The sequence below is a fragment of the Pristis pectinata genome, chromosome 4 (genome assembly GCF_009764475.1).
Source record: "Pristis pectinata isolate sPriPec2 chromosome 4, sPriPec2.1.pri, whole genome shotgun sequence".
In the NCBI taxonomy this organism is placed as follows: domain Eukaryota; kingdom Metazoa; phylum Chordata; class Chondrichthyes; order Rhinopristiformes; family Pristidae; genus Pristis; species Pristis pectinata.
The window spans coordinates 88,104,275-88,117,284 of record NC_067408.1 but is presented as its reverse complement, the minus strand read 5'-3'; the positions used below and the strand labels follow the sequence as shown (position 1 = coordinate 88,117,284).

The window sequence follows — 13,010 nt, the reverse complement described above, 5'->3', positions numbered from 1 at the left end:
ACTTCATGATTTGCTGGTTTGGTGCAATCATGACATGCAGAAAGAGTAAAGGGAAAAAATGGGAATATGATATGAAATTAAAAGCAAGTCCAGGATGGAGTATCCTCTATCACCAGAGGATACATTAAACATATTAACAATTGTGTTCTGTTGCTTAATGTTCATGCTATTAGTTCAGACTCCAAATTCAAAAAGATTTCAACTAAAAAGAATTAAAGCATTAATGAGATATCTGATGAATTTAATCCTGTACAGAATTCATGTAAGATCAACATTTACAGAATTGTATTACTTTCTAAGAAGATCATAAGTCATCTGGGATTCTATATTTTAGACAATATAAATGAAACTTGGCAATAGCTTAAAACAATATTTGAAATTGCTTCAGGTGTGACAATGTTTGATACAAGGGAAAAAAATGCATGCATACTGCCCTCAGATATACAAGATGACAAACTTATTCTGGCAAATAGTCATGATAAAGTAGTGAAACCTCTGGAGGTCAGTGACAAGCATTGATTTGAGTAAAGATTATTCAGCAACTAACATTGATGAGGATAATGGAAGAGTAATTGCCTTCAAAACAAAAAAAAACAAAAAAGGAATAAGAAATATATAAATTTAAAATTCATGAAAGATATCAGTTTGGTCTAATAAAATGTTGTTGGCTATTTTTGAATAGAGATCATCATTGTGCTCCCTTGGACAACAGTAAATGGCAAATTGAGTTGTTCTAAATATCTCTATTTCTGCCTTGAAGGAGCTAAAGATTTAAAATATCATTGCCATGATATTTTGACTGAGCAATGTCTAACCTGCAAGTAGTTGATGATCTCTTTAAATTGTGTTGTGCAAGATTAAGAGGGGGAATGACATGGACTGCTGGAAATTAAAATAGCAGTGCTTTCATAATACACAGATAGCTCTGCATTCTTTCAGTAAGTGTTGACACCAATATAGAGTCTGTTTGCCCAACAGATGTGCACATGCACTGCAGATGAAATTTTGGAAGTCAAAGGGCATTCATAATGACCAATAAATGGTGCCATTTACCTGAATTTTGAATGTTTATACTCAAGTAATATCATATTCTGCCTGACTCCTTTTTCTTTCTTGCATCCATCATGCTGCAAAATTCAAATCTGAATTGACAGATAAAGTAAAAATATTCTGCTAATTGACCAAACTCTCATCAAAGGGTAATCCTAAATATGAGTTTTCAAATAGAAAGTATTTATTTGCAATTTCATTTCATGTTGAGAAACAGAAAAAGGTTTATAAACTGAAGAGTAGCTATCATATGGGTATTGGATCCTAATTATATCCAAGTTGAAACTATTATCTCCGTCTGTCAGTTGTTGGATTTTATTTAACATGCACAAATATTTATCCAGTTTTCAGCACAATGTGAACTCTAGATATCAAATAAATGAAAGTGCAAGAGTATATGTGTGTTTAAAAGAAATCCAGACATTCTTAGCAGAAGTAAAAGTCTACTTTGTGTTGGACTTAAGGTTTTGAACCATAGATTATCAAGGATAACTGGCTGTAGTTGTAATTGGATGAAATCATGACCTTGAGAAAGGAGGGAGGAATTATGACAGTTGTGATTAGAGGGATGGTTGGCCTTGTGGGAAGATTAATTGATGTTGAAAGTGAAAAACTGTCTTTTATATTCTGTAATAATAATAGAAAATGTTGGAAGTCTTAAGCAGACAAGGTGGTGTCTGTGGTGATAAAAGAGTGTTGACATTTCATCAATACCTAAAATATTATCAATTTGAAACTCTGTCTGCTTAGTGTTTGCAGCATTTCCTCCTTTTACAAAGAAGAGTAATTGGCTATCAATGTTTTTTTTCTTAGAATAGTGCCAGTTAAGAAACTCTATTGCTAGAAGCTATTTTAACAGTGAAGTCTGAATGGCAATATTCTAGGAACACTAATGTTTATACAAATTGTAGAAAAATCAAGCAAACATTAATTACATTTTATATTGTTCAGATAATTTATGTCAGTAATGTACAGAGAGAGTTTTTGTTTTAATTTCTTATTTGTAGTGGTCATTAATAAGGTTCTCATTTCTATTCAGTTATTGCCAAAATTTATTCCATGTCCCTAATTGCTTTTAGGAGATTGGTGGTGAGATCTTTCTGATGACAGTACTGTGTAGTAGGGAGTTTCAGGGTTTAGATCCAGTTATGCTGAAGGAATGGCAATGAAATTCCTTAAATTCAGATGATGTGTGATTTGGAAGGCAATTTCACCCACTGAATATGAGAAATACAGGTTTATCAAGCATACAGTCACTAATTATATATTTAAATATGCTTACTATTAAAAGTTAGTGAGTTAGTTGAAGGATTCAGAGTATTAAGTTGCAAAGTATCTTTGGCCATTATGAAACCAAATACTCATTGCAAGTATTTCTCATATTCTGTAGAAGGATGCTATTGTGTCTATACCAGATCTTGGAGCTGTCATATCCCACTTCCCTCTTTAGTTCCCTGTAATTCATTCTCTCTCGCATTTAATACCAGGATTCTTCCACCAGCCACCTACATAAGGGGCAACTTACAATAACCAATTAACCTAATAACCAGCATGTATTTTACTTCTTTGACGGTCTGGACTTCTATATTACTCTGTATATGTTTAAATACAACTCCATACAAGGAGATTTCAATAGGCTGTATGAAGATCAAAGTACTGCAGATGCTGGAAATCTGAAAGAAAAATAGAAAATGATAGAAACACTGAGCGGGTCAGGCAGCTTCTGAGGGACAAGAAACAGTTAATGCTTCAAGCAGGGAGGGATAAAGAGGATTTGATGTGTTTATCCCTTATCAATAATATCAATTTTCTTTAACCTTATACAATTTCATTACTTCATTATTATTTTAGCAGTTTCAGTACTGTTTCATATCCTCCCAAGCAACATTTTAAACTCTACCTTTTATTCATCACCATTCCAGACCAGCCAATAACCTGCTATTACAGGATCCCCATTTAAAAAGGTTTTTATGTCCCATTCTATCCTCCACAGTAATGTTTACCATATTGTTTCCAAATATGCAGCATATGAAGCACTCCTGTCTCCACATGCTTTCTTTTTTTAAACAATTGGCATACCCCATTTTTGAAGAGAATTCTGGTGGCCCCTAAATACAATTGATTACGCCACTATTCATCATGGTACTTGAAATTGCCAGAGTCTTGTTGTCATAATGATATATCTTTAAATAATTTGCAGTACCTAATTACCCTAACAACCAGCATGTATTTTATTCCCTTCATCTAACAGTCTACTGTGTCAGGGTCAGCTCTGGCACAATCGCCCAGTGGTACTTTAAATTGACTTAGTGTTCCCTGCCAATTTTGCTAAAGCTAAAAAATATTGTTACTAAAAAGCAGAGAGAAATCAATAGTACATTAATATAAGTGGACTTCAGGATAATCTGATTAATCCATTCCTTTCAGGACATAGCACATATTAGTGAGCAAAGGCCACAATAATAGGGCCCCATAATTAGCACAATCTATTTTCACAGTGGTACATTTGCTTTAACAAGGTGAGGATAATATGAATTCACCAAATGATTGGTTGGAAGTTGGGTGGTGACAGGGCAAGTGATTTTTGGGGGAGTGTGCATTAGATCTGTCAAGAACTCTGAGGTCTGACAGAACATTAATTCCCTCCTCACCCCATCTGCTCTTTTCTTTAAAAAATTGACATACCACATTTTTGAAGAGGTTTCTAATATCCCCAGATACTGTTGATCATGTCGCTATATGTCATGAGACTTAAACAAATTACCCAAGTCCTTTTGCATAGTGGGACTTGGATTTGCACTGTAAAATTAATCACCTAGGTACAATGAGAGTCTTTGCCATTTACCTGAAGACCAAAAATTGCAGTTGGCAAAATGGGTGGGTACATTCTGCATTCCATTTTCCCACTTTATAACCACATTCAATCCCAAAAATGAGGATGGAAATGAGAGTTAGCTTTGTATAGATTCACTGTACATTTAGAAAATAAATCCATTGCAACCTTCATTTAAATGAGAAGCTGAAACTGAGATCATTGGTGTCTTTATCTTCCTGCCTTTTTTTTTGCATTGTCATTCATAATTTGAAATATTTTCATTTTTAACTCCCGAACTAAGCATGATAAGCATTTACAATTTTTAAAAATCATTGTACATTCATTATTGTAAAGGGAGCATTGTATTTCATTTTGATGCATTTATTCATTTGAGATTTTTTCATGAAAAGAGGTTTTTTATTCTGTGTTATTCTCAGTTAAGTAGGATATTGTGGTGGCCCTATGTTTGCCGAATGATGGATGTGAAATAGTTTATGGATGGCTTCACATCGTTGCACCAAATCTTGCATGTAAATGAGAATCTTAGGACATTATATATTTAGACAGTTGCATCAGTTTTTAAAAAGTGCGCATTTTAACATGCAAATGCTATGCTTGTGAAACTGAACAAAAATGAAGTAATATTAACAGTGCAGTTCTAGTTTGTGGATGTGCAGAATTACGCATGATGATGCCCTTTGCAAATGTTCATCATGACACAGTGGCAGCAGCTTTATGTGAAGTACTGAGATAAATCAAAACATAAGCTGTCATTATTTTGTGAATCCAAACCTAGTAGACATTTTGTTGCAATTGCAATATAGAAATGGTTCATTGAACACAACTAATCTGTCATTTCATTCCATACGAACAAGTATTCTAATCATATTCACCCACACTGTTGTTTGCAAGTCCCTTTAGATTCTCTTTCTTTATTCATCAATATAATATATTGAACTAAATTTACATAGTTTTTTTCCTCAATTACTAACTCAGTAAGTTTCACAGCTTTACAATTACTTGAAAAAACTTTTCTAAACAACTTGGCTTCCACTTGTGCCGATGGCCCCTCTTTGTCCCTTCAACTATTACTCTATGCTTCCACTGTTTTCCAAATTTTAATTCTATCTTCTCTGTATTCTATTAAAATAGGACCCATTTTTTTTCAGTTTTCCTTGCCTGGGTAACAAATGGAATTGGGTTTTACAGACACCCATAAGTTGATTTTTGACTGCCTCAGAAAATGCACAAAACTCCCTTGATATGGTAACCATACCTCCGCAGTATTGGAATGAATGGTATCAAAAGCACATAAGATGGATAAGGAAAAACAATTACTAAAAGTGGAAAGAGGAACTAGTTCTGCTGTTTGTAGGAACAAACACATGTATGTATGTCAGACTTTTGAATCTAATAATATTATGGAAACTCATTCGTATGTAGGAATGTCCATAAGCCGACTATGGCCTTATTTGCACTCTTTTATACTGGGGAACATCCTGGTGAATCTGCCTTGTAAAGCTTCAATATCCTTTCCGTAGAGCAGATTCATACCATGATTTAACTGAGATCATGTTAAAGTTTAGTATGAACTGTCATAGCATCTTAGGTTAATACTACATCCTGATAAAATCTAGAATTCAATTAAATCTTTCATAACCTTGAATAATTTCTGTACTTGAGTATCTGGAGAGTAACATGAGCTTTTAGTATTATTTACTTGTTTGAGTTAGCGCCTTCAGAAGAGAAGGCAAATGGGAGAAAATAAGATAGCTTGCAGTTGTTTAAAAGAGTGGTTTCACAGTATTGTAAACTTTGTTGTGTCAATAAACTCAGATGTCAATAAACAAGACCACACCAACAGCTTTTGCACTGTACTTGTGGTCCTAAAGTAAAGCACCATGACAGCAAAACTACTCCACTGATTTATTAATTGTCTTTCATTTCTTTCCCATCCCCCATTTTGTTACAAGTTGAAATATGGGCACCTCTCTTGATGGCTGCTGGTCCTACCTATAACTTACTGTAATTAGGAAAAGCACAATAACTTTCTGTGACATGTGCCTCTTCACTCTTTTATCCCCAGTTGATCTCCATTTAGGGTTACGAGTAGAAGTTATAAATTTGAAATTCTACAAGTTTTCAAATTGTCACCAAGTTATTTTCCTTCAAATTGTTTGAAAGTTAAATAGACTTAAATTGTCAACGTAGAAATAGATAGAAGCTATAACATCAAAATGTCATTTGCTCCAACCACTGTCTGTCGCAATTTATCTTCCATACAAAAGAAGCTGTTAAAATTGTACTTACCCACCATGTTTCCTTCATCCACCAACATAATCCAATTAACAAGGCCTTTCTATGCTCTGTTCTAAATGTGAGAAACATCTGCTTCTGTTTAATATGTCCTGCTTTCCATAATTTTCAATATTTCTCTTGTTGCCCTACATTTAATATTATTTTAATAAAAGAGAACCCTAATTTTCAAGCCTCTTTTTTACATTTGTTCTTTGCACCAGGATATTATCCTGGTGAATTATACAGCAAAGCTTTAGTGCAATTACACTTATTAAGGGTAGAAAATGAGAGGCTAGTCAGGAAAGCACTGCAATATTTCAGATTAGAGGTAACAGACAACAATCATAATTTCAACAGCAGATGAACTGATCAAAGGGCAGAGATGTTACAGAGAACCAATGTGAATTAATGATTTTGAGGAAAGAAGTGAATGTACTGTCAGCTATGAGGTAGATGCAGGCAATTTACAGAGAGAAATTGATGGTTTAAGTAAGTGAACAAAAATTGGTGGGAAAATGTGAAATTGTTTGCTTTGGGAGGAAGTATAATAAAGGTTACTGATTAATGGAGAGAGTTGCAGCACAGAGGGATTTGGGGTCCTCATACATGAAACAGAAGAACAGTATACAGGTGACACAAAAAATTCTGCAGATGCTGGAATCTGGAGCAACACACAAAAAGTGCTGGAGGAACTCAGCAGGTCAGGCAGCATCCATGGAGGGAAATAAACAGTTGACGTTTTAGGCCGAGACCCTTCATCGGGACTCATCAGTATGCGGGTGCAGTGGGAAGTTGAAGGTTAATGGAATGCTAGTCTTTATTTCAAAAGGGGTGGAGTACGAAGGGAGAGAAGTCTTTAGTACAGCTGTACAAGGGACTAGTGATGACATATCCATAGTACTGTGAACAGTTTTGCTGCTCTTATTTAAGGAAAGCTTTATTATGATTGAAGGCAATACAGAGGAAATTCACTAGAATGATCTCAAATATGGAGGAGTTGTCTTATGAAAGGTTAAACAGATTGGACTCGTTTGAGTTTAGAAGAATGAGAGCCAATCTTATTGAAATGTATCTTGGGGAGCATGATAGGGTTGATGCTGGGAGGATGTTTCCCTTTGTGTGAGAATCTAGGACTCGAGGGCATGGTCTCTGTATCGGGGGTGCCCATTTAAGATTGAGATGAAGAATTTCTTTCCTCAGAGTTGAGTCTTTGCCCAAGAAAGCTGTGATACCTGAATCTTTCAATATATTCAAAGCTGAAATGGATGTTTTCTTAATCAGTGAGGCAATTGAGGGAGACAGGGAGAAGGCAGGAAGGTGGACTTGAGGAAAGTTGGATCAGCTATAATCTTATTGAATGGCAAAGCAGACAAGGGGCTGTATGGTCTATTCCTGTTCCTTATGCTCTTGTTGCCTTAGTGATTAACAAGTATAACAGTAGTAATCAATTCAGACTTTAAAGGCTAGTGCAGCCTTTTACTTTGTTTCCTCTTCCTGTTAATCCCATTTTTCTTCCTTTCTCCCCACAGGAGACCAAGCTCCACCCCAGTTCAGCCTCTTTTCAAAGCTAGCTAAGGGCTGAGACCTCAGTACTCTGCTGCCAGAGGCTTGGATGCTCTTGAGGCCTTGCTATGTTACCCACTGACCCTAGTATACAGGGCCCCAGAAAAGTTCCACCTACATCACAATACTGGGTAAATACAAATGTGGGGAGAATGGGGCTGGTCCAGGAAGATTTCCCTAGTAGTATTCTGCCTAATCTGCACACTTATTATCATGCAACTTTTTTAACAGACCTGATGCAAGATCGTCAATCTGAAAAGTTAACTCTCTCTCCACAGATGGTTCTTGATCTGAGTAATTCTAGCATTTTATGTTTTTATTTCGGATTTCCACCATTTGCAGTTTTTGCTTTTCTACCATTGATACTGAGACCTAGGAAAGAAAGTGTGCCTTCAGGCTCAGTTATGCTAGTGATCAGTTCCCTTTGTTGTAGATCTCCCTATCCCACCCACTCTCCCCCTCCACTTCCAGGATTTACCCAGGGCTTGTGGTTCAATTTTATGTGAAATCATAATATGCAGCTCTCAACCCCCTCGACCTCAGCACCGTTGATGTAGATGGAGCATGTGCACCGTCCCCCTTCCTGAAGTCAATGACCAGCTCTTTTGTTTTGATGTAATATACTCTGGACCCATATGTACACTTCATGTCTGTTGATTTTCCTTCCTTTTATTGGGAAATCTTGCCTCTACTCCTGCTAGTTTTTAATGGCTGATGCAATATAATATAATACTGAGGCCACTAATGAGTTTGCTGTGAATGCGGACTTGCTGTTAGTGGGGAAAATGACAGTCAAAACTCGTATATTTTTCTCATTTCCAGAAAATATTTTATATTAAGAATAGAATATCTTAATTATGCTGCATTGTAATTCCAGTGTAATCCTTTGGAAATTAGCTCTTTAATTAATTTCTGGGATCTGTGTATCGCCATCAAGACTGGCAATTATTGCCCATCCTTAATTGCCTTTGATTAGTGGTGCCGAGCTGCCTCCTTGAACATGTACTCCCACAATACTATCGGCAAGTGCATTCCAGGATTTTGACCCAGCATACAGTGAAGGGCCAACAATGTATTTTCAAGTCGACTTGGAGGGGGTCCCATGCACCTGCTCCCTTATCCTTCTTGATGGTAAAAGTCACAAGTTTGGGAGGTGCTGTGGAAGTAGCCTGAGCAAGTGACTGCAGTGCTTGTTGTCTATGATACATATTGCAGCCATGTGCTTTGGAGATGGAGGGAATAAATGTTTAGGATGATTGATAGGGTGCCAGTCAAGCTGGCTGCTTTGTCCTGGATGGTTTAGAGGTTATTGAGAGCTGTTGATGCTGCACTCATCCATGCAACTGGAGAGCATTCTGTTGCACTCCTGACTTGTGCCTTGTAGATGGGTGAAAGGCCCTGAGGTGTCAGGACTTGAGTTGCTCACTGTAGGATGCCCAGCCCTGGGCTGGCTCTTGGAACCACAGGGTATTTATGTGGCTGTTCTGGATGAGTTTCCAGTCTATAATGATCTTCATTGGTGTTGATAATGCTATTGAATGTCAAGGGTAGGTGGTTAGATTCTCCTCATTGGTGGCATCATTGCCTGACACTTTTGTGCCATGTGTGTTACATGCCACTTTTCAGCCCATGCCTGAATATTGTCTAGGTCTTGCGTATACAAGCGTGGGCTGCTCCATTTGCTAAGGATTTGCAAATGGAATTAAACATTCTGCAATCCCAGCAAACATCCCCACTTCTGACCAGAAAATAGAAGTAGGGTTATTGATGAGGATGTTTGGGCCTATGGCATTGACCTGAGGAACTTCTGCAATGACATCCTTGGGATGGGATGACTGACCTCCGACAACTACATTCATCTTCCGTTGTGCAAGGTAGGACTCCAGCTATTGGAGTGCATTCCCTTTGATGCCCATTGACCAGTTTTACCAGAGCTCCTCGATGTCAAGGGCAGCAACTCTCACATCACCTCCAGAATTGAGCTCTTTGGGCAGTGTTTGAATAAAGACTGAGATGAGGTCTGGGGCCAAATGGTCCTGGCAAAACCCAGGACATCCATGAGTAGTTTATTGGTAAGGCAGTGCCACTTACTAACACTGTCAGAAATGACTTCTAGCAAAGAGTATATGGTCTTGCATTGCTTTTTTTTCTGCTCATCCATTCTGCTTATTTGAAATTTGCTTTATATTTTTCTCTACTAGTTGTATGACAAGATCAACACAAAGTCATCACCACAGATAAGAAATCCACCAAGTGATGCTGTCCAAAGAGCCAAAGAGGTTGGTTGTTTACTTTCATTCTAACTTGTTATGCATTCACTTGGTATTTATGTCTTATTCATTCTGTCAGTTAATGGGTAGATAATAGAAAAGATATCTTGAATAAGAGTATCACTTTACCCTATAGATTTTGGTGAAAGAACTTAATTCATTGTTAACCTGGAGTTACTTAAATGTATTATTGTCCATAAATAATTGCTATGCATATGACCTAGGTACCTCTATTATAAAGTCTGCAATGTACTGTCTCATATTTGAATTGCCTCTTTTGTACATTAACCTATGGTGGTGGTGGAGAGGTACAGTATGCCTCCGAGGTTGATGCACTGGATACAATGGTGGAGTATTTTGTTGCTTGTAAAGCACTACTGAATGCAGCAAAAGTGATATGACAGCTATTGTTTAAGTCATTCTTTATTTTTTTAATTACATTCTAAAGCATCTGATATATTCTTGTGATTAATAACTGTTAGAACACATCTGCTAAACTTACCCATGCATGGAGTCAGCTTACAATAAGTGCACTTCAGGCTGGCAGTGAGGAGGTGCAGCTGTGATTTAAAAAGACAGAGTGTAGGTCGGAGTTTGTTAACAGTATTGGCAGGCCCAGTGAGGAAATGCAGCAGACTAAGAGGGAGGCAAATTATAGCAGGGGTGGCTATTTAGAAAGCAGCATTTTCTGAGGTTGAAGTGTCATGGTTGCAAATGTGACACTTCTGTTTAAGAAGGTGGGGTAGGCAAAAGAAGGAAATCATAGGCCAGTTGGTCTGACCTCGGTGATTGGTGATTTTAGAGTCCATTATTAAGGGTGAAATTTCAGAGCACTTGGAAGTCAGCATGATTTCATTAAGAGGAGATCTTGTCTGACAAATCTGTTAGAATTCTTTGAGGAGGTAACAAGCAGGTTAGACAAAGGAGAGTTGGTGGATGTTATTTACTTGGATTTTCAGAAGGCCTTTGACAAGGTGCCGCACATGAGGCTGGTAAACAAGATAAGAGCCCATGGTGTTAGAGGCAAAGTACTAGCATGGATAGAAGATTGGCTGACTGGCAGAAGTCCGAGAGTGGATGAAGGAACCGATGGCATTGTGGCCAAGTTTGCAGAAGATAGGGGGAGGAAGGGAGTCTGCAGAAGGACTTGGACAGGTTGGGAGAGGGCAAGGTGGCAGATGGAAAACAGTGTAGGGAAGTGTGGCATTATGTATTTTGGTAGGAAGAATAAAGGTGTAGACTATTTTCCAAATGGAGAGAAAATTCAGAAATCAGAGATGCAAAGGGACTTGGGAATCCTACTTCAGGATTCCCCAAGTTTAACTTGCAGGTTGAGTCAGTAATAAAGAAGGCAAGTACAATGTTAGCATTCATTTCAAGAGGACTAGAATATAAAAGCACTGATGTACTACTGATTCTTTATAAGGCATGTCAGACCGCATTTGGAATATTGTGAGCAATTTTGGGCCATATCTAAGGAAGGATATGATGGCCCTGGAGAAGGTCCAGAGGAGGTTCACAAGGATGATCTAAAGAACAAAAGGGTTAAAATATGAGGAGCATTTGATGTCTCTAGCTCTATACTTGATGGAGTTCAGAAGGATGAGGAGGGGATGTCATTGAAACCTAATGGATACTGAAAGGCCTGGATAGAATGGACATAGAGAGGATAGAATCCAAGGGCACAGCCTCAGAATCGAGGGACAACTATTGCCGGTCATTCAATACTGATGGGCAGAAGTTTCCTGTAATTAAATATTAGGAAGGCTAGAACTATTGTGTTCAGGCCTCACCATATTCTGTTCCCTCACCATCATTACCACCACCTCCTCCCAAACAACTGTGTGTGTTGTTCACAATCTGTATGTCAAATCTGACACTGATGAGCTTCCAACCACAAGTCCATGCTATAACCAAGACTGGCTACGTCCACTTCTGTAGTGTTGCCTAGCACATGAATGTGGCCAGCAACACCAGCATTTATTACCATTCTGTATTTGCCTTAAGTGGCTTGTTTGGCCATTTGAAGACAGTTAACAGTAATATACAAGGCCAAACCAGGTAAGGACAGCAGATTTCATTTCCTGAGTAAACCTTAGGTGAACATTAGTGAACTAGATATTGGTTTTATGGTCGCCATTACTGGTTCTGTCTTAGTATTCCAGATTTTAAGTAACTAAATTTAATTTCCCTGGTTACCACAGTACAGTTCAGATCTGTGCTCTGAGATAGTTAGTCCAAGCATATCCTTGCCTGATCTCATTTGCTACTGGAGCCATCATGACTGCCTTTGTTATTTCTAAACTCGAGGCTTGACTATTGCAATGCAGTGCTAGCCACCTGTTCACTCGTCACCTCTGCCCTTCCTTGCCTACTTTGTGTCCTAGTTAAGCAAAGCCTCAAGTTTAATTGTTTTAAATGTCTTAATGTCTCATGGAACATAGAACAGTATAGCACTGGACAGGCCATTTGGCCCATGATGTTGTGCCGATCTTGATGCTAGTTTATACTAAATGTCCTCCTCTGTATCATCCATATCCCTCTATTCCCTTCATATTCATGTGTCTGTCTGAAAGCCTCAAGCTCCACCAAACTGCCTGCTTCCACTACAGCCCCTGGTAACCCATTCCAGGCACTTACCACTCTCAGCATGTGGGAAAAAAAAACTTGCTTCTCACGTTGCCTTTATATTCCCTCCTCCCCCCGCCCCCACCTTAAAAGCACGTCCTCTGGTGTTTGGTATTTCTACCCGGGGGAAAAGATTCTGACCGTCTACCCTACCTATGCCTCTCATAATTTTATAAACCTCCTTCATGTCTCCCCTCAGCGTCTGACGCTTTGGGGTGAACAACCCAAGTTTGTCCAACCTTCCCTTTTAGCTCATACCCTCAAATCCAGGCAGCATCCTGGTAAACGTCTTCTGTACTCTTTCTAGAGTCTCCACATCCTTCCTACAATGAAGCAACCAGATTGCACACAATTACTCCAAGTGTGGTCTGAGTGAAGTTTTATAT

The 13,010-nt window shown here is 38.1% G+C and overlaps 1 protein-coding gene across 1 annotated transcript in view; it reads left to right on the top strand.

The window, feature by feature from the left end:
* caska (calcium/calmodulin-dependent serine protein kinase a) overlaps window positions 1-13,010 on the top strand; it is a 234,084-nt gene that overhangs the window by 164,994 nt on the left and 56,080 nt on the right. The window contains 1 exon segment of the mRNA XM_052013430.1: window positions 9,928-10,005. Within this exon segment, the coding sequence (XP_051869390.1) occupies window positions 9,928-10,005 (78 nt within the window).